The sequence below is a fragment of the Topomyia yanbarensis genome, chromosome 3 (genome assembly GCF_030247195.1).
Source record: "Topomyia yanbarensis strain Yona2022 chromosome 3, ASM3024719v1, whole genome shotgun sequence".
NCBI classification, from domain to species: domain Eukaryota; kingdom Metazoa; phylum Arthropoda; class Insecta; order Diptera; family Culicidae; genus Topomyia; species Topomyia yanbarensis.
Genome location: NC_080672.1, coordinates 373701090 through 373724800, shown reverse-complemented (window position 1 = coordinate 373724800; position 23711 = coordinate 373701090). Strand labels below are relative to the sequence as shown.

At 37.4% G+C, this 23711-nt stretch overlaps 1 protein-coding gene across 1 annotated transcript; it reads left to right on the top strand.

Moving 5' to 3' along the window:
- The first annotated feature begins 14852 nt into the window (after positions 1-14852).
- LOC131690059 (leucine-rich repeat-containing protein 49-like) lies at positions 14853-17101 on the top strand. The gene is made up of 2 exons (XM_058975533.1): positions 14853-15037; positions 15102-17101. The coding sequence occupies exons 1-2, from the start codon at positions 15024-15026 to the stop codon at positions 16495-16497; spliced, it is 1410 nt and encodes a 469-aa protein (XP_058831516.1). The 5' UTR covers positions 14853-15023; the 3' UTR covers positions 16498-17101.
- Positions 17102-23711: the final 6610 nt, after the last annotated feature.

Below are 23711 nucleotides of genomic sequence, written 5' to 3'. Positions count from 1 at the left end.
CTTTCCAGGCTGTACGTAGCCATCATCGACAACTGCACCTCTGTTATTTTCGGGTAGTTGTGATACTTGGGCACTTGATCAAATTGGCGTTTGAAAATTTTGCTCCGTATAATTCTCTGGGTAAAGATGGGGACATTCCAGTTCTACTGCAAAGAGAATATGAACACATCAAACATAGTTTAAAAAAGGTCTTAGTCTTACAACAGGATACATTCCATTAGCGTGGGGCGGTGGTCAGCTATTTTCGTCCGCGTCCCTTATCACCTATTTTTATAAAGTGATTCATCAGCAGTGCTATCTTTGAAAATGAAGCTCCTTGGTTATGCAACTAATTTTTCCGGTCTTTTTTAAATGCAAATAATTAAGCAATCTTCATTTCGTTATATTCTGAATTGCACATATTTTGTCGTATGTAATTTTAAATGTACTTTCATTTGATGGCATTGTAAGGGAACACGTATCCGCCGGTTGATGCTAATCGGCCTGACATTTCTTTAAACTGAGCAAACTAAGTTATTTGTTTGTTTAGTGTTTATTTGACCAACTATGTAACGAATCCACTGGGTCTTTAATGCGTGTGGGAAATACGCATGGTCTTGTCTGAGTGTATGACTTTTGAATTATGTATGAGGGTGGAGAATTGACAATTCGCAAGATCAATTCAAATCCAATTACCAATTTGCGGCAATCATTTCAACATAAAAAACAAATTTTTATGGTCATATATAATGGTTTACTTTTAGTCCATTAACTCATCAGCTAATTATACTGAGCTGAGAATAAGTACGTACTATTTGGAAACGGGAGGTGTTTGATTCGTGCATCATTAATATCGTTTAGGAACGCAGCATTTACTCGAACGAGGTGGAAAATTTCAAGTTACGGGATCACAATATGCTTAAGGACGATTTATAAATTCTGCCACGCTATTAGGAGGAAGAGATATGACTAATTGTGACATAAATGGGAGGGGAGCACGTCATGTGCTTTGGCCGTTTTACGCACGATTGCGCCATGTATATAGGAAATTCCATGGAACATGAACACTTTTGCAAGTAGCGGCATTAATGTGCTACTACAAAATGAAGGAAAAACTAAAATCATTTGATTCGTATTAGACCAAGGATAAAAATAACGTGGTAATATGACAGAGACTTAGTTAGTGTTGGGTAATCTTTGCGTGACATAATTTATGAATGTTCCACAATACCACTTTTAAACTCATTGTTTGCGGTCTACTTTACATTGTCGACAACACTCCCGACAGCCGGCTGTTCGGAGTTCAAGTTGTTTTCGATGAAACAATATTCGATAGACGATTACCCAGAGTTTAAACGCCTAGAACATTTACGTATCCTTCAGTCAATAAACTATTCAAACATCTTATGCACGAAAGTATATTCTCAGTCGCATCGCTTGCTTGAAGCGAATCCTGACTAACAACCCACCCACTACCCAATCCGTGGTACTTATGGGAGTGTCACTGAGTCGGGGCCTTCCGTTAAGTAAGTACCACATCAACACTTCCTTGCTCATCCCAAGTTACGGTAAAGATGGTCGTGGCCCGCAATGGTGGCTCTCAGGCGAAATTCTCGCTTGGACTGGATCAATTGTTATTCCCAAACAATGCTCCTCAAGTAGTCTGGCTGGAAATGAGAGTCATCAGTCTGCAATCTACGAAGTATACCGTGCTTACGCAACGCAACGCAACGCAACAGGATACATTCCATTAGCGTGGCGGGAAATAATGATAAAATTCATTCCCTAAAGTGTCCGCGTTACTTATGAACTTCAGTCCGATCAGTTTGACCTCCTTCCTTCTGGGTAAAGATGGGGACATTCCAGTTCTACTGCAAAGAGAATATGAACACATCAAACATAGTTTAAAAAAGGTCTTAGTCTTACAACAGTATACATTCCATTAGCGTGGCGGGAAATAATGATAAAATTCATTCCCTAAAGTGTCCGCGTTACCTATGAACTTCAGTCCGATCAGTTTGACCTCCTTCCTTCTCAAATTAGTGGAACGTTTAATCGATCACTATATTCGGGATGTTGGTTTGGCCAAACACCCGCTGCGTGCAATGCAACATGCATATCAGCAGGGGAAGTCTACTACCACCCTGTCGCATAATGTCGTCTACAACATTTAAAAAGCTTTTTCGCAAAAGCAATTAAGTTTAGGAGTTTTTCTTGATATTGAAGGCGCTTTTGACAACGTGTCTTTCAAATTCATTTTAAGTGCACCACAAGGTCATGGAGGACCTTTATATACCACAATCCAGTTTATTTAAAAAAATATAAGTTATTCAGCTCGTTAAAGAAGTTACTGTCCGTTGAAAAGCAATAGTCAAAATGGTAAAATGCAAATGCACACACAAAATTTTGAAGCAAAAAAATTAAAGGGTTGTGTACAGGACACGATCACGGTGACATTAAAAATGTAGCTTTTTTCAAGAGCGTGCAAATTAATTTTATCTATCACACATATCGACTCACGCTCTTGTTCACTCGCCTGTTTTCATATGTTACAATTTGCTATATACCCTCCCCATCAAAACATAATTTATTGAAGGTCTTTTAACGGTAATCTATTAATTAATCAATTATCTCACTAGGTGATTGGCATTATTTGGCTGATCCATCTAGTAAAAATAGGCTGGTCTGTCCAGAAAATATATTCAAAAGAAAAGTTCCATATCCGCCCGCCAACGGAAATATACAGATTCTCCATGAAATATGAAATTTCATTTTCCATTTTAATTTTCAATAATGTACTAATGAACTTAAGTAAACAATCTTAAGGTTAAGCATTTCTTGATCGATTAGTGGTTGAACAAATGAAATTATTTGATAAATTACATTGTTATACAACGTTCGCACTACCAGTTAAAACGGGTTTTTATGCTATCTTGGTGACATTTTTCTTGTTGCTAATTATTAAAAGTGTTATAACTCTGTAGTGTTAACATTGTATTATTAAACCAATTCTGCAGCGTTTTATGTTATATAGGTGTTTTATGTGGTAATAGGACTGACATAATTATATCTTCAGTACAGCGGTTTGTTTCATAATTTAAAACAGATTTATTTTAAAATTTAAATTAGTATACCCAACCGTTCTATTTGTTGTATACTTTTAAACGCAATTAGAACTGTGTTTTAAATACATAGGGTAGGACAGATATTCTGACTGGATAAACTGGGAAAACAATTTTAAGTCCAGTAACGCTTAGGACATGGCTTGAATTTGAATCGAAAAAGAACACCCGCTTAAACTGCTGCTGGGACGGTAAGTTCTGTTTTAAAATTTTCTGTTGTGTGCAGTACGAAACAAAAGTGTTTGAAATTAGAAAACAAAAAGTTCTACTGGGAATGTGATTGTTTCCGATGCAATTACACTCAAATTTTTCACGCAGGGGATACAGGCCGTGTAAATGAAAACCGCGTAAATTTAAAAAAACGCGTTAATGAAAACCGCGTAAATTTCAAAATCCGCGTAAAAAACCTGAGTGTACTCTCCTATATAAAATACTACGCTGCTGATCAGTGCAATAACTACAGAAGCACGTTGTCAGATGCCTTACTCATAAAAAACATATAACCGAAATATGAAACATGAAAACCAATAGGCTCTTTACCCTACGCAGCTACAAAGCGCCGTAAACATGGATTGACAAGTTACAACGCACACGCATGCATAAAAATAAATATATTTTTTTCAAACGCAACACTCTTAAGCAGCACACACCGTACTGAAATCCAAACCACCCCACCCACCCACTTTGCAAATCATTCTGTGACACCGTGCTGCTACCCGAAAAATCCGCACACGGCCACCGCTGCCGAAAATGCATAGCTTCTACCGCTTAGTGTAGTGCCTAGACGCTGCAGCCATGATCTTACCCGTTCGACATAAGAACAAAAACTGATTCAAACGGGTACGCGTCACCTCTATTTATAAACTAACCGTATATGGTTTAGTCACTTAGGTGCGAGTGCATGCAAATGCCAACGTTACCGAAAATCGATAGCGCTTATTGCATCGCCCGGAGACGATGTTGCTCATATGGGATAAGAGCAACAACTGATTTAAACAGACATGCGTTGCTTCTATTTATGACTTTTCGTGTGTGATTGAGCCACTAACCTACCCTCTAATGACGGCTGTGTCTGAGAAATCTGCATCACGAATGGTAATTTTCCCGTTTTTCGTGAACTTTTTAATTTTACCAATTTTTAAAAGTCTACTTCTATTAGGGAGATATTAAATTATTACCAATATTTAAGTTAGGTGTTTCTGAATCGGTTGGTGTATGAATGACTAAAATCCATCTAGTAATATCGGAGTTATAAACGTGCAAACCTTACATAGTTTCGTTACATGGGAGATAGTTTAGATTTTAGAATGACACCTAGCCCCAGATAGTGGAGTAAGACATTTTTAATGTCAAAAAACTTTTTTTTGGGATCTTCGGCACAACAAAATTGGCTACGTTGTCATTTTCAGCCGATTTTCGGTTTCGTAACATTTTTTGAAAGAAGAAAATTAGACCATTCAATATTAGACATTATTTTCATATACAGTTTAGTGAGAAATATTGTGCAATTCCGGTACAACACTATCAAAATTGTCATTTTTTTGCAAAGTAATGGTATCTTCTCATTAAAAATGCTTTCATGAAAAGTAAAAAAATCATTTTGATACAAAGACTCTCTTGCGCAATTGAAATGTCAAAAGTTGTCAATTTTCAACGGCTTTTTGATTGGCTTTTACTTAATTAAATACTCTATCCAAAAAAGTGGCAGCATTTACCATTCTGCAATATTGACCCCTTCTTTACATTTTGATTAAATATTCTTTCCTGAAAAGTTGAAGAATTCATTATTTTACACTTAGCGAACCTAGTTTTTATTAATGACTGCAGTCTATGTCTTGGTGGATATCGGTCCGTTCCGCGAGACAAGTTTTGCAAAATCGGACGAAGTGGCGACTGTCTGCCATTTAAACACCGATGTTCAGGTTCTAATTTGTCTACTTCTAAAAAATGTTCTCCTGCCGGCGCGTTTGGGTCGGCTGTCTCTATACATAAACGAATTTAGGTTTTTAGGATTGGAACCACCTTTTGTCTTGTTCCTATTCTTCACTTTCGTCTCCTAGGTCTGAAGCGGATCGATCGACTATTAATAAATATGATAAAAGATGCCAGCAGCATTGGCCCTTATTCGCGAATACTGTATTCACTACAACTGTACTGTATTTCTTCTCGAACTTATAACAGAATTTGAAAATCTCTGTTCCAATCGATATTGGTAGTTGTTATGATGTACACCAGGAAAATATGCTAGAGTAGTGACAATATTTTTAAGTGCCACAGAAACTTCTGAGTTATTTGCATCTGTTCTCGGAGACCACCAATCATCCATACGACTCAATCTACTCGAACCGAATGCGCATTTCAACCACTGAGCATTCAACTCGAACATATCACACCGACCTGAGGAAGCGATTTGTTATTTCCAAGAACCAAAGTAATTGGTCGAGTGAAACAATAAACATTCTCGCACGTGCCAGTCCTGCACTCCTTCCTGGAACCAGCTAACATACCCAAGCTCGACAGCTAGCAGGAGCCACATATATCTCCATCCAAGCAAAGTGATCAATTCACTTGTAAGTAGGGCCACTCATCCACAAACCAGTCATGAACAGATCCGTACCAACGAGAATGGATCATGCCAGACGAAGGCCACAGGTCTAGCACCGACTCATACCATTTCAGTAAAAAATATACTACTAGTTAGGGATAACTCTTTGAAAGCCCTATTTAATCAGAGATCACTAATTGGTTGATAAAAAGGAACATCGGTCGTTATCTACTCAGACCGAACAATACGTATTTTCCCTGCATATTAAAATATCCGCTATCAGTTTCTAACTAATCAAACTGAACAAGCAAAATTAATATACTTTGTGCTGTGGCACTTCCCGGGGAGAACTTGGCCATATACCCATTGCTCTATTGCCAATGCGATGTGATCTCCGAACCGGAATATTATTTGATGATATCTAAAAAGCACACAATCCTATAAAAACCATTGCCCAACCTCATTGATTTTCAACTACCATAACCTAAATTTTGATTAAAAGCACGTTTCCTAAAATTGAAAAATACGCGATTTTTCTACATTGGCAAACCATCCCCATTTGCATTGCAAAATATCCAATGCCATTTATTTTCCGCTGCCGTTACTAAATGCCTATTAAAAAAAATTTCTGCACGGTTTCTTGAAATAATACGGATTTTTTACACGGTTTCTCGAAATAACACGGATTTTTACGGGATGATCGTATCATTAAACTGGTATATCTAAATAGGTATTTCATATATAAAAATCGTGTTTTTTTTTTCAAAACCCGTTGCAAAAAACCCATGCAGCTCAGCTCATATGAATTTTAGAATCAAAAAAGCTTGCATGGCTGTCGGCCAATGTAGACGGGCTTTCGGCAAATCTTGAGGACATAAACCCAAGTACATTCAGTGGATCTACACAACAATTGTTGGACCAGGCATACGGGTGCCTTGTTTGGTGGCAGAAGGAAGAAGTCAAGAAAATCCAATCAAAGTTAAACCATCTTCAGAGGATGATAGTCTTGATAGCGATAACTGGTGCGTTCTCGACAGCACCTACTGCGGCTCTAGAGGTACTCTTGAGCATATATGTCTCAGAAAAAAGAAGCACTTTCTTGTGGATACCATCTGAAGGTTACTGGGCTCTGGAACAGTAACCCCATAGATCGTGCAACTAGCCCACGGCGACCTTACACTCACATGTAAATTGTGTCTCCGTTTTTAGAGCTATCGTCGCACAGTGGCTAGACAAAACTTTTTGTTTCAAATATTGATATTTTTTTATTTTTTGTAGGTTTCTTATTGAATGACATATTCTCCAAATTTTGTGACAATCGAATGAGAATTAGATTTTTAATAGCAATTTAAACATCACTGTGTCAGACAATTCTGATGAAATTCATTTTCGAAATCACAGTATCTATCTTCACTTCAAAAACATGTTGCTCTTTCAATTTTGATCCGATTTAAGCATATCTAGTTTCATTTTAAAGGGCATTTAAAAAACTTTGTTGATCATTACAACACGTTTGCCAAATTTGATTCAAACGACGTCATATCATTACAAATATATTTTAAGTAGGTTGATAGCAAATTCTTTTTTCACAAATGAATTCTGTACAATCAGGTGAAACAGTTCGGAACGTTCACTTATTATACATTCTATAAGAAATCATCTCTACTTTTCGGCTTTTAAGGTCTTGCCCCTTTTTGCCCGGCGGGGTTTGAAATCGACATTTTTAAATGTTTGCTGACATTGAGGAACATAGTAATTAGTGCAAAATGACATCATAAAAATAGTATTATGATAATAAGAAGGTTCTATAATACTGTATGGGAAAATTTATCTCATCTATTACAACTTTTGACATTAAAAATGAGCTCAGCACCCCAAAATCATCTTAACATGTAATTTTTAGCCAAATTGGGCAACATTTTTGGGTTTTGTTCGAAGACCCGCCACTGTGCGATCGTAAAACGCGCACTGTTGTCCGTATAACAACAAATACAAACTCACATGTGACACATGATAAAATTCCAAAGCAATCTTCGATCCTGGTAACCGGATTCAGGATTCTCAGAAACCAACAGTAAATTTTGATGAATATTGCTTGATTTCTCGCAGATCATCAAGGGGACATCATTTCATGCGTCACATAATGGCAAGCTACAATAATAATCATAATAGTTCAGGGCAATAGTTCAGGGCAATAGTTCAGGGAACTGAATTCTGAAATATCCGAAATCGGAGTTAAATGTGTTGGCAAAACTTCCAATACGATTCGTAGATCATCTGGTTGATTTAATTTGATGAACCACGTGTCAAGAATGATCAACAGAATCTGCAATCCGAATATCCGAATTCCGGAGTTTCAGGAAATTGCATCAAATATGATTGCATTTCACATGCTTTTTTTAAGTCGCACAACACGCCATAGAACTTTGTCGTTCGGCCCAGAAAATCAGATACCGGAGTCCCGAAACCAATATTATTAATATCATTTACTTTACTTTATTTTACTGATCTTATACTATTTTTTGAGATAACTGGTTGGTTTTAATAAAATATGATCATATGCAAATAAAATTTAAAAAAAAATCGCTATCGAAGCCTTCAAAGAACTGACCAATTGCATACATAAGAAGCCCATTTAGTATGCTTTTGGATTGTGTGTAACATATAGAATTCTTGAAATATGGAATACTTGCGTAATTTAAGAGACATTTGGACCCGAAAAATAAATTTAAAAATATGTTCGTTATTTCGAGGAAAAATGTATGTTATATTGAGTAACGCTATATCAAGGGTAGTGGAAGGTTGTATCGAAGATTACCATATTTTTTTATTTCATGCCAATTAACAGACGAAACTGCAATCTTTTTACAGAATATGATTTTAAATGACATTTCAAATCAGAATGCATTTAACAAAAACCTTCCAAAATACAATCGTTTGTAGACATTTAGAGTCTTGTTCCAACAAATAAAATTGATTCGTGAAATTATTCCCTTTTTTAAGTTATTCGCGTTTCTCCATCATAAACTATCAATAATCAAATGTTTATCGTTTTAAAAACGTAAAACAGGCTTTCAAAAAAAAAGTCTTCCTAACAAGGACTTTTAACATATTTTTATGATTTATACTACTTGCGGTCAAAAATATAATTTTCTTATTAAATATTATTCAAAATGCCATTTCAAATCAAAATACTCGTAAGTAAAATGAATAGGAAATGTAGCAGTTTTTGAGACATTTAAATTGTTGTTTTAACAAAAACAATTATTTTGTTTTATTACGTTTTTTTCATAAGTTATTCGCATTTCTTCATCAAGAGCAATAGGTTTTTCAAAATGCTCATAAAATTTCCAGCAACTTTTTCTTTGACATCAAGGCGATATTATAAACCATTTGAAAGCTACTCGAAAACAACCAAATTATGATCCAACCATAGGATCTGATGATTAAGCTTTATAGTTCAATCATGTTTATTGTTTTTATGTAGCTTTTAAATGGTTGACAATATAATATGCTACATGCAAAAAAATTCACCCACATTTGAAAAATTGCATTTAAACCAAAATAACGTGTAAAGCTTCATATGAGTCTAAAATGGTCGGTCACAACACAATTTTAAAGTTTTTCGCTAAGATCTTCGTGGAATTCCTCGATGAAGCCGTGTGGTGTCCGGCGGGCTGAAATCTTTTTGCACTATTTCAACCAAGAATAGAACCTCTGGGAACTGCTCCCATGTCGTAAGAGGCGACTAACAACATGCTAGGAGTTCCTAGGCCGACGTTTTGCTCCGTACCGAAGACTTAATCTGGACGGACCTTAAGGTTTTCCATATTACCCTCTTTCCAGTCTGTATTTAGTGAATCACTGACATATACTGCTCCTTTTCTGATTCGCCTTTCTTGATTGTGTACCAACGTTTTAAGTTTCTTCTGGCGGTTGTATATTAGCCGTAAATGACGAAATCTAATTCTACACTAAGTAACAGAATATATTAATATACCGGCACTTCCACGCCAAGGTTTAACTTCCAAAGCTTTGGTTTAAAAACCGTTTTTAAAAAATGGAAACTTTCATGTAGGAAATTTATTGAATTGGCCTAAGATGGAGCTGTCGAATTTCACAAAAAGCTTTTTATGTTGCAAGTGATCTGTAGTTGTGTTAAATTAGGTATTTTTCTATTATATTTGGAACCGTCTACCGACAAATCTACATTTACGAATACCTCCAAAAGTGACTCCTTGAGGTCTCATGAAGGCCTGACACTAGCTTTATGATACTTTTGCTTTTCTAAACAGTAATAAAAATCTCAACATTCAAGAACTTCACTTTGTCAGAAAATGTAGGGCCATCGGAAGCTAAAACTTCGTAAAATCGCACTCCTGGTCCTTTTTTCAGTGCAGTACTCTACGTCACTCGTTCAAATTTGCACCGCTCTTATGGTAGTCGGTATTTGCTAGTATTACTGTTCTCCCATCCATTCTGGTAGTCAAACGGTGGGATAGCAAAATTCTTACAAGTTTCCTATCTCATGCCTCCACGCGAGTCTAAGTCTATTGATGACATTTGGTCCTTAGACCGCAGAATGAGAGGGTGCGAACAGAATGAGAGGGTGCGAACAGATCTAGTCGAGAAAACATTGCCGTAAAAATGAATAGTTGATCGGAAATTAGCCCCAATACGACTAATCTGACTAGTATCTATGAACACGGGTCAATACGTATTGAAAATTCGCCGCGTCTGTTTTTATGAACCTAATTTAAAGCTCCGTTATTGCTAACAAGCCCGTGCATCAGGTTAACAATCCTTTATATTTCCCTTCAGTGTTCGGTATTATCGCTCGTATACTTGTATTCCACAAACAATCCGATATGGAAAATAAGAAATACTTTCCTTGATTTATAACATCTCTCGCTATTTTTGCCTGTATAATGTGTTATCACTCGGTAGTTTTCAAGCCAATAAATATATCGTAGAGAAGAAGTAGCGAATTCTGTCCAAATACTGTTGCAATAAATAGTGATCCGGCCCATTACGCGGATAAGATTAGCTTTTCTAGGCAATACTCCCACGGTCGGCCGTGTGGAGTTCAAATTGCTTTTGTTTAGGGAACATAGTATACTCTCGGTAGCCGGCTGCCCAGAGTTTAAAAATAACCAAAAACTAAACAAGATCATCTCTTTTTCGAGTGATCGTGCACTCGAAGACTAACTAAACAACTACCTAATAAAACATGCTTTACAGGTCGCATCGTTTGCTTGGAGCGAATCCTAGACCTGATACCCTTCCAAACCACCAACTCCGCGACACCTATGGAAGAGTCTGATGAATCGTCGTCCTTCCGTTAAGTAGGTGGAGCATCAACACTTCCCGTCTACCTTATCCTTTATCCTTCCCCGTGAACGATGGAGATGGGGGCGGCCGGCAATGATGGCTATCATGCTGTTGAGGTTTTAATATGGGTCGGATTGGTATGAATTCCTACTTACCACTTCCTAAGCAACTCTTATTAGATAATCAGCAGTCAAACATGATGAAGTCAGTGTGCAATCCGCCAAAATCATCGTCACAACGCAACGCAACGCAACGCAAGATCTTCGTGGAATTCCTCGATGTGGCGGTGGTCAGCTATTTTCGTCCGCGTCCCTTATCACCAATTTTATAAGGTGATTCATCAACAGTGCTATCTTTGAAAATGAACTATCTTGGTTATGCATCTAATTTCCCTGATCTTATTTTATTGCAAATAATTAAGTAGGTTTTATTTTACTATATTCAAAATTGCACATATTTTGTCGTATGTAATTTTAAATGTTCTTTGATTTGATGGCATTGTATGGGAACACGTATCCGTCGGTTGATGCTAATCGAGCTGACATTTCTTTGGACTGCAAACTAATTTCTTTGTTTGTTTAGTGTTTATTTGACCAACTAGGAAACTAATCCACGGGCATTTAATGTGCGTGAGGAATACGCATGGTCTTGTCTGAGTAAAATGATGCCTGTTGATTCATATATTAGGGGTTGAGAATTGGCAGTTCGTGAGAAGAATCAGAAGCTATTTACCAATTTGCAGCAGTTACATCAGCACGAAGAATATATGCTCGGTGCTGGGTCAGACCGGACTAAGCCACAAAACCTTAAAAAATGAGATAATCATAGCACGGGATAAACAATTTCTTCAGCTACATTCGACTTTTAGCTGATTTGAAATATGTTACAATAAGCAAGAATTCTAGCAAAAATTAATTTCAAATTATAATGTAAAGGATGCTGCGATTCAAGCTTTAAACTCGTTTTTCTCGAAATCAAAACAATGTCACTTGGTCCGGTCTGACTTAGCACCGACCATATGTTTTATTGTCATACATTGACTTACTTTTAGTCTCATTAATTAATTTAATGAAATCAAATTAATTAATTATTCTCATTGTATTGAATACTTTTAGCTTGTCATGTTAACTATAATTCTTCATGAGTATAAAAATATTCTAGCCTGATTATTGAAATAGGTGACAGGTTACTTTCTTTTCTTTCTTATTGTCTCCAATATTGTTCTAGTAATTAGTGTAAAAGTTAGCGTCATCGGTTGCATATTCGATATACAAAGCTAGTCGTTTCAGGCATTTCGGTAATGCTTATTTTATAAATTTTAAACTACGCTTCAGTTAGCTTAACAACTTAATGATAACATAAAAATCGGCCCCTTATTCAATTGTTCGCGGAGAAAGAGACCAATATATAATTGTATTTTTATTTGCTATATAAATATCATAGTTTATAAACGATGAAAAATACTTGTTTTATGAAATTTTCAATTACATAGGTATTGCCATATCTCATTGACCAATGTCTCGAAACACTAAAGGTCATGGCTTTTCATGGCATTGTATTGTTTTTAGAATGTCGCCGGAATAAAGAAACAAGGAATAATGCAATCGTCAACATACCGTTAGATTCAATTAAACATGAGCAACACTCCCGACTGTCAGCATTTTGGAGCTGAAGTTGCTTTTTTTTACATACCGAGCATTTCCAAATCAATTAAACAAACGATAAATCTATAATAAATTCTCGGCGGTCGGCTGCCCAGAGCAATAAACACATGATAACACTTCTGAGAGTTGCATAGGTTGTATCACTTATCAAGGTGAATCCAGATTTGTGTGACTCTTTACCCCATCCTACTAACAAAAAGTCCTTACCGTGGTAAACGTGGAGATGCAGAGGTATACACGGTCTCCATAACATTTGCTGCACAAACATTCCCTTTCTTTCCCGATAACTGTAAGGACGTGGCCGGCGCCGTTATTGACATTGCAAAGTATAGAACTCTTGAAACGTGCACATTGAGAATAGATAGCTACTCCCAGGCCCCATTCGTTGATTCTCTGTGCAATTTCGCTTGTTCTGGTCAATCACGGAGTAGCAACTACGAATTGTACGGTCATCATGCTCATGCTCTTGCTCAGATCTTCGTGGATTTCCTCGATGTCAACCAAACTTTCGAGGGCGATGTCGTTTATTTTATGGTGTGTGCGTCCATACTACGAGTTAAACCGGGTTTTAAAGCTATCTTGATGATGTTTTTCTTGTTGCTAATTTTTAAAACGTGATTTACTCTGTAGTGCGAACATATGTAGTATAAGTTTGCGATTCAACTGTCTCCAAGGAAAAGGTGTGATATTTATACACACACACATACACTAACAAGAACACAACGAACTAAGTCGAATTTTATACGAGACTCGTCCCACCGGGTCTCGGCTAGAAAGCCGATTTTCAAAATGATTTCATAAACTTGCTAAATAAGAAATGCAGCAATTAAGAAAATTCTAATGAGATTCTGAAGATAAGAAAAATGAAAAATTAAAAAGAAATATTAAGATTAAGATAAATCTTCAAATAATGTTCTAATATTCCATCTAAAAAAATCGATGATAAATGGTTGTTTTGGTTTAACGAAGCTAGTTAAGCTATGAGAGTGATTCTTCGTATATTATCACTAGACTGTGTTCCTCGATCATCCCGGTTGACTGTGAAATCATCACTTAACTTAAAACTGACACCTCCGTCATTGGTGCTAGACATGCGGTCATAAACTCAACAAATATCATAGTTTGGTATGTATCCGAGTGCACCAAACATTTCACTACCATTATGAACAACATATTTTTTCTATCTTTCTTGTGTAGGTCCATAGCGAGTGTTGAATTAGTGTGAAAATTAAAGACCTATTCAAAGGTAATTGGAATACCACCAGATGCGCTACTGAGTTTGACTGGGTTGACAGCTGATCAAATAGATTTCAAAATAACCGTCAGAATTTTTAAAAAAATCTTTAAAGAAGGTCTTCATAAGTATAATGAACTAATTTATTAGAACTTGGATGTCCGTTCTTTGAGCCCCAATGAGCATCCATGTTCCGACAGGGCACAAATTGGCATAGAAAGTTTCTTGTAGCCTTATGCAGTGTGTGGCATTTTTGTGTATTCTGAGATCTGGAACCAGCTTGATAATCATAATGTTGGTTCTGATTTTAAATTAGTTGAAAACTAGATTTTTTCTTGCTCCGATTAGAGAGGTCTTAACACTCCTCTCATCGTTCGGATTAGCAAAATAAGTTTGGAGCTATTTCCAGGTTTGGGAACCTACGCTATAATAAACTTCAAATATTAATGGGTTCTGTCCGTGATAATTCTTAACTGAAATCTCACTACTAGATGTATTACTACAACGCTTTGTGTCTGTAAAACAGGCCGCTCTTATGCGTGTCATCCATTACCACAACATTCGGCACCTTACTAGTCACTGTTTACACCTGCCCGAATCGCGCAATCACAGATAATTCCGCCTGCACCGTAGTTTGATGTGATTGGTTGATTCCAGCTCCACAGATTCCGCTTGAAAGCAGATTGTCTCCTCCGGTTTACTTTTCACACCCCACTTAATCGGATAGCGTCACGAGAGCACGATGCCCAATCGAGAGCCGCCGATGGTTCAGCCACCTCCGAGATAGTCCCCTCAAACGAGCACGATGTTTCTACGGCATCGATGCCCGCTTTCGCTCAGTCAGTGGGAAGAGAATGAGAGTGACGAATCGCGCAGTGCCCTAATCGATCGGAGTGCGCCATTGCATCGACCACTGGTGATAACGATTCTATAAAAACATTGGCGGATCTTCGACATCCCGTCAGTATAAACGCGAATCTTCAGCCGGTCTGATAGAGTGCGGTACATAGTGGAGTAAGCACACGGTCAACGCGTGCCATGCCCAGTGTAGTCTGTCAGGAGTCTGAGGCTCTGGATTAGCCAACAGGTGTTAATTTTTGTGATTGTTTAATTTGCTGAATCAGTTTTTTACAAAAGATCTAGCCAAAATGTATCGAATAATGTAAGTTTTAAAAATTACAGTGATGCAAGTGATTATTACTAAAATTCTGTTTTATGTGTTACAGTGCCCTGATGTGTGCGATGTTTTTTAACTTGGTGATATCGATCCGCACAGTGAACTATACGTGCACGATCAGTTCCGAAGGTTTTTGCATATACCAAGGAGTTCGGATAAACAGTCCCGAAGAAGCAAGCAGTGTGCAGCTGCTGGCACCAAACTACGAGTTGACGAAGGTAAAGTTCCGAGAGTCGGCCATGGTGGAACTTCCCGACAACATCTACACGACGTTCCCAAAACTTCAGGAACTTCGTGTCTGGTGGCAGAGTCTACACAGTATTTACATTGCACAAAACTTGCTACATCTGGACGCCGAACGGAATCGGATCAACAAAATCAGTTTCGACACAAACACAGTTCCGATGCTACGGAAGTTAGAACTCGGTCATAACAGATTGAAGACCATTGAAAACATCTCATACTTTGAAAATCTCGAAATTTTGGATCTCTCCCATAACGATCTGCGTTCCATTGATCTGTGTTTGTTCCAGCGAATGAAAAATCTCCGCACGCTGGATCTATCGGTTAACAACATGGCCATCGTGAAAAACTCCATGGAAGACAAACTCGAATCACTGACAGTATTATACCTAAATGACAATCGGTTATCCTATCTGGATATTAACGTGTTGAAACAATTTCCCAACCTGGAAACGTTGCATCTATTCAACAACGGATTAATGTACATGGAGTTCGAGAACATGCGATCAATGTTCCCTCGGATCAACATCGTTCACATCTACGGCAACGACTGGAACTGTGAGATTCTGGCGGAAATGATCATCTACTTTAAAAAAATCAACATGAAAGAGTACAAACTGTTCAATTCTCTGAAATGTAAAGAAAAGGTAGTGGACGGAATCTGCTGCTCCGATGGTAAAGCCTTAAGCATCTTGAAAAAATCCAACCTATACTTCTCCAACTATGTGAACGAACTGAACCTCCATTCGCAGCACATCATGCAGGAGATGAAGCAGTCCAAACGGGAGATCCAAAAACTAATCGAGACGGAAAACATGACTCAGGCCTCGCTGCGAGCATTCAGCGACGACATGAGTGCCATCCGCAGTCGTATCGAAAATATATCGACGCTGGCGCCAGATAACTCGACCCCCGTTGTCCGCCCGAGGAAGCACGAAAAGGTGGACAAACTAGTTCAGGAGATTTATAAAATCAAGCAGGACTATCAAAGTTTAAGCCGAGAAAATCAACAATTTAAGCATCAAATCGAAGGCTACGAACTGATGAAATCTGAGATGGATTCACTTCGGGCCTACTCGGAGGAGATGAAAGCCATTATCAAGGAGTTGAAGGAGGAGAATACACACCTGAAGGGTGACCTGTACCAGTTACTGCAGGACTTTCACGAACTTAAACTTAATCGACATCAGAAAGAGGTATGACACTTGGGGCGCTGTGCACAAAGCAATTGGAGCACATGCTAAGTGTAGAATTGAACTGATTTGAACGAATTTAGCAAGCTGACAGCTGCACACGGCCCAAGTGTTCAACTGAGCTGTATCTTACCCGTTGGGGGTTAATCTGTCTGATAGACTCATAGATTGAGTTGGATAAATTTACCATTAAGCTACGACGGTAGGTCATTTCATTTGCTGGACGAAAAAATGTAGTGTGCAGTTTAGCGAAAAAAGCGAAGTCGATCTTCGCTATCTATCTAGAGATATTTTCGTGCGTCGTCTGGGACGACAGGTTTCCTTGCACATTAGAATAGTGGGAATTCCAACCGCACTCGCGCAGGTGACAGACAGCTCAATGGTGTCTGATAGCGGTGTTATTTTTGACGTCTCCAAGATTAAAAATGCCAACACATGAGAACACGAAGAATCTGACACACTTTGCGCGGGTGCATTAGTAGAAGGAAATATTTTTTTTTATGGCAGGACCAGATGAAAGCATTAGTCTTTGATCAATCAGTTAGAAGAAAGCCCAAAGATAATACCAGTGTTCGATCCTTTAAATACTAGAAGTATATTTTACCAACTTATACCAAACCGAAGCCGAGATGTTTTAATTTACTTTCTGCTATCACATCGCCAGCCCTGTTCGAATTGACAGCTCGTATTGAGGGAGTCTAGTCAAGATTAATTTATTATTTGAACGTGTTCATCACCTGTCAGCTGATTTAAAATTCATTCGTGTTACTCGTAAAATTCTGAGCCCTTCGCCCGAAATAATTAGATTATAATCTTGCCACCATTGAGAACAAAAAAATAGTTTTTCGATCATCTTCATAAAAATTAATTAGCTTATTTAAAACACAAGTTTTTGTTGAAAAAAGTTCTCGCCTATTTATTGATACATTTAAAGGTACACCCCATTTTCAAGGATTTGGTTTTCTATTGCATTGAGCACTCCAATATGCCTAACGGATTAAGAAATTGAATTAACGAACTTTTTCCATTTTTATTTCGACTATGTTAGTCACATTTTCTTTTTTACATTTTAACGACATTCAATTAGCTAGAGATTACTGGGTAGGGAAAGTTATGAAAATTAGAGCCATAGTACTCAAGTGAGACCAAGGATGTGAAGTAAACAGATCGGAAAACTAGAAGTGGCAGGGTCATTAGAACAGGCTTAATATCGTACGGGCTTAATCTTTGTCTTCTGTTAATGAGGGTCGAGCGTAGGCAGTATAACTACGAATCACCCGAGTTCACTAACATGTGTCCTGGTATCGATAGACGTGTCCATCTTTACCGTGACAACCGACGGTTAAGATTAAGCTCGTACGATATTAGGCCTGTTCTAATGACCCTGCCACTTCTAGTTTTCCGATCTGTTTACTTCACAGCCTTACCCGATCAGAATGAAATAACAAGATTATAACAGAACACAATTTTTGTAACATATTGTGGTATAAACTAGGTTTCGTTAGTAGTTAAAATAACAGAAATTTATAACAAGTAACAATGCGAGATATAGTTTTGGAATATTCCTGTTATGTATTTCTGATCGGGTTGCTCTCATTTGAGTACTATGGCTCTAATTTTCATAACTTTCCCTACCCAGTAATCTCTAGCTAATTGAATGTCGTTAAAATGTAATAAAGAATTAACGAACTTTACTACAATTCAGGGAGCCAAATCGTATGTGTGTTAGGTCAGTTTAAAAGAAAAATGGGTGTTCCAAATTATTAGGCTCACTTCAAGGAAATTTAGTTTTCTGTAAATAGTTAATATACTGAAGTACTTGAAGATTTTATTCTAAGAGCATTAGTAATCAATCATTTTTATAAATTTCTCGAGATGTTTTAGATTTGATGCTTCCCTGAGCCCTGCGTCTCCATTTTGGATCGTTTGCGTTTAAAGGGTGCGTCGTTGATTATTGCGACACTGTAGACTGATTGGTAAATTGGCTATATATTCTCCAAATTGACCCAAGTTTTACAGTAGCTCAGTATGTGTATTTATTTCAGCTTACATACGTCGGTGAACCTTTAGAATGAGTTATAGTAAAATATCTCATATTTGCAATTTACGCCCTCCGTCAGAGCTTGTATAGTCGTTTCCGATACGTTTTTCTAAATTATTTTCCACTTTCTCATCCTTTCCTTTTTGTCCTTCACCACTCCTTTGGTTTTCCGAAGTTCGCGCTTCATCATGGCTCAATAGGTTTCGATCAGACGGAGTTCAGGACAGTTTGGCGGGTTGAAGTCTTTCGGTACAAAATCCACCGAATTAGCCGCATAAATAGAGTAATTTCAGGAGCGATGCCGCGTCGTGTGAGATGCCGCACTCTCTATATCTCATATATAGAACCATAATATGATATTTCGAGTTAGTCTTTCGATGAATTACAACACAGGAAATGTAAAATTAACCTTATTGTTAACCCACAAAAATATTATTAGGTTTGATTTTAGGTGACCAGTAGGTTCGCGGAATACTGAAAATTTTCAGTATAACATTAATCATTAAATAAATGAACATGGTCAACAATAATTTCAGAGGAAAATGTCGTCGTGCGGCATCTCTCCCCTACATCAAAACTGCGGCTGAGATGCCGCACTCAATTGCGGAGGATGCGTAGCTAAAATGTATTTTTTTTCACTTCAGAATGTCATTAAATGGACATTTGCGTCAAATAAGGTATATCCACAAAGTAACGGACCTAACACCATGACATATAGGATTATGAATCTATTTATCTGTATATTTAAACGGATGGTGTGTATCTAAGTAATGGATGCTTCAGTTTATTCTTTAAAGTTTCAGGCACTAACTTTCGTGAACGCATTAATTTGCATTGAAGTTGATTTTGTGATAAAAACGAAAATTTCAACGAACTAATGCATTCTTCAAAATAATTTTTTCATGAATAAACTTAAATGATATAAATTAATTGTACGGAGAAAACGTCAAAAACTGCTTTTAAAGAACCCCTGTCAACACATAGCTATATACTGCTCGTACATACATATAGATAAATAGTAAGCTTAATAAATTTATTCCAACTTAACCGTTATACAAGATTGCGAAAGAAAAACTTGAATTAAAAAAAATGTTTCTAGAAATGGGAGATCCCCCTTAAGAAAACCTTAAGAAAAGTGAAGCTGCTAGCCGATTTATAGGCGTAATCAAACTTCATGAAAGCTATACAATACTTTTGTTCACTATATTTCAGTTTGTGAAAACGGTGCGTCATCTTACCCGCACATGCGACACTTCTCCCTAATTGATCTTTTTTTAAAAATGCTCGTGGAAAGTTTATGATTTTTTTTCATGACTTAAAACCATTTCAGTGTATTTTTGACACTTGTCGCAATTGATAAAAATAATTTCCTCAAATATTGTATGGTTTACTTTGATACAGAATTGATTTTTAGAAAAGTGCGGCATCTCTCCCGAAATTACCCTATCATCTATACGGTTTTGGAATAGTAGCATGACGTGATAGCAAGCCAAAACAATGGTTTTTATTCGTACAGTCTCAAAAACGGCAAAAGCCGCTTTTGGAGGCACTCAGTTTTGTAAATCTCACTGTTCATGGAGACTGGTAACGGTTTGTTCACTACGTTTGCCAAATCAAGTACTTCGAAGCAAATTTCAACAGCTTCTTGCGTTCGAAATGGTCATCCACAACAAACTTGTCCTTACCCGTGAAATATCCCTGTCCCGACAATTGCTTAAAATGCACGCTATTATCCGGTTTTTCGTTACCAGCGAATAGAGTTTTCGGGCACACCTTTTGGCAACACACTACTGGTATTCGTCCCGAATTTGGGAAGTTCTGCACCGTGTACGCTTTCAATCAGAGCCTCCTGGATGAAACTTTGCGAAACATCAAGATCTTTGGCCAAGTCGCGCGTCGAAATGTTCGGATTCCGCTGGAAATGAGCTCTCAGCGCTCTCTCGTTTTTTCGTCCAGTTCCTGGCTGGTAGTCTACTGTCATCCGTTCCTGGAATCATTGGAGAGCGTTTGAGACGCTCGAGTGGTATATATTCATCAGTTTCCTCAAAGCGCGATGCGATAATCCAGGATTTTGCACGTGGGTGAGCAAAATCCTTTCGCAAACGGTTTGCTGATTTTCTTTCATCGCGACCGAAGTGACGCTGACAACTGAGCAGATATGAACAACACAAGAAAAACTGGGTAAAATTTGGTTAAATTCGGTCAGGTATGAAGTGTCGCAATACTTATCGGCTCAGTCAACAGTTGTTATTGTTTAACCCTCAAAAAGGCAAGCGGGTCTCAGAGGCCCTGCACGTTACAATTTTTTAGTTACAAAAAAAATGTCTATGCAGTATAAGCTTGGGCATGGAAATTTTGATAAGTAGCATTGAAATCTATAACAAAAATAAATAATTGTGAAATTTTCATCTATGGAGTGATGCGCAGCTATGTTTGAATTCTTTACATGACAAAAAGGCAAGCCGGGCCTGGCAGGCCCGGTGTGCATGCAATATTTACTAGGAATACCACGAGTTTTATACATTAATATTTATCTGAAAAAACATTTTGATGAGTTTATCTTCATATTAGCAGGAATTTTTTGCATGTTTTGATTGATTTTATCTTTTTACCTTTTTTTATAAGAAAAAAATCTTGAAAGTTTGAGCGAATTCTATACATTTCTTTTATAAGAAATGTAAAAATAGCATACGATAATGACGTGTGTCATATTTTTTTGGGTAAATACTTTTATTTCACCCACTGTGGTCTACTTGACAATTATTTGGATACAACATAACCTAACTCTGTCGTTATTGTCTATTTTTGTTGTCTATTCTTTGTGTTATAGTTGTCGTAATTATTCAAATTGTTGGATCTAAAAGCAACAAAAAATTGAAATGGCTATAAGACGATATGCCCATGTTTTCAATCGTCTCAAAGAATCTGAAATAATGGAAGAAATTCGAGCAAATTCAACAGCAGACGATTCCGAAACTGATTTGCAAAGCGAGGAAGAAGATGTGAATGATATTGTTTCCGACGATGAATCTGATGCAGACTCGGAAGAAAAATCCGAATATGTGCTCCGGTTATGCATCAGAAGAAATTAATAGCAACCCAGAAACATTTATTGGTCGTGTTCAAACGAAATGGAGCTCAGAATCAATCGACAGTCAACGTGATCTTCCGAGTACTCACCTTTTGGAAAAATTGACCTTTTTACATCCATCGCCTTATACGCTGAAATCAGGATTTGCTGCGTGTTCGTACTCATCATCCTGTAATTCCGGAACCGGAAGTCGGATCAATTAGAAATTCAACAGCAGCCAATGGGAATACTGTACCTTTCATTTGAAACGAAGTTTGTAAAAATCGGTAAAGAATTCGCTGAGAAATAGATATGACATTATCTTAGGAACTTGGTAAGTTCCCCCGGGGCATCAAAAACCATCATAGCTGGCCAATGTGGTCGAAGTGCCTTCGGTGGGTCATTAATGATCTAGACATGCAAAGCCAAGTAATGTTGCACATATTTTAATATATATTGCATCATTTGGAGATCATGGTGGTATCAGTTTCTATGGAAATTTGCCGTGTGATTGTACTCTTCAACACGTAACTCCAGAACCAAAAGTCGGATCAATAAAAAAATCAATTGCGACCGATGGGAAGGCTGTACCTTTCATTTGAGACTAAATTTGTACAAATCGGTCCAGCCATCTCTGAGCAAAATCGGTGAGATTGTTTGCCACACACATACATTCATATATACATACACACATACACTCACCTACAGATATTTTACGATCTCGACGAACTGAGTCGAATGGTATAAGAGATTTGGCCCTGCGGGTTTCGGTTAAAAAATAAAAATTTCGACCGATTGCATAACCTTTCTATATGAGAACGGCAAAAAGAAGCTTGAATTTAGACGGGCCTGAGAGGCCCGGCTTGCCCTTTAATGTTAGGATTTTAGCTTGCCTTCACAAGGGTTAAAACAAAGGTCATCCAAATCTTGTGTATCTACATTTGGAAGCAACCAGTCCTCAACCATGTGTCGATATTGCCTGCAAGTGATGTATACGTTGGCTCCAGTACCATTTTTGAAGAAAAATAGGCCCAGAATATCGTGTACAAACCGTACCAAACAGTCACCACACTGAATAGACAGTTTTGTTTGTTTACATACCCATGTAACCAAAAATGAGTTTCGTTTGAGAAAATAATACTTGCGATAATTTTTGCACGAAGGAAAGTTGGCATAATTAAAAAATATTAAGATGATATGTCTATTCAGGGGCCCTATTCTCACAGTCACGTCACCTAGTGACTAGAAGGAAATTTTGTTCTAGTCACCAAGTGACGTGACTGTGAGAATAGGCCCCCAGTTATCAAAAAACAAAATAAAATAAAATTAAAGGGTTGTGTACAGGACACAACCACAATGACATTGAAAATACAGTTTTTCAAGAGCGTGCGTGTCTTTAGTAAAAATAAGTTACGGCACAAGCTAGTTTACTCCCCGATTCTATATGTTACAATTTGTTATACACCCTTCCCGCAAACATAATTTATTATTTGTCCTCCGACAATAGCAAATTCTAATACAACACCATGCTCTCTGCTATGCTTTTAATCTAATCGATTATGTCAATTAATCAATTATCTCTTAGCATTAATCGATTACAATTAGCAACTTTGTGAAACATAATCGATACAAGGATGTGAAGTATACAGATCGGAAAACTAGAAGTGGCAGGGTCATTAGAACAGGTTTAATACCTTACGGGTTTAACTTTTGTTAATCTATACACTCTACTGAAGTTAAACCCGCGCTCTCTAAATTAGATAATTGGATTTGCAACGAAATATGAAATGTTATTTTCCAATTAAATTTTCCATAATTCATTATGCTATATTTCACCCTAAGGAGGAAAATTGGGTAAACACCAAATTTCTCACTAGGGCGAATTTTTTTTGGTAAAACCAGTCTTTGCACTTCAAGGGCACAAATCCTTAGCAAATTGCGTACAAAATAAGCCTATTTCATGACAAATATAATGTTGATAGTTTGGTTTTGAATTTTACATGTCATGGAGCATGAAGAGAAGTTCTCTCAGTTCACAATCCTGCAGCTGCCAATGATTCTAAGAAGCACACGTTCAACTAAATTGCTATATTTTGTTTGGTTGATTCCGAA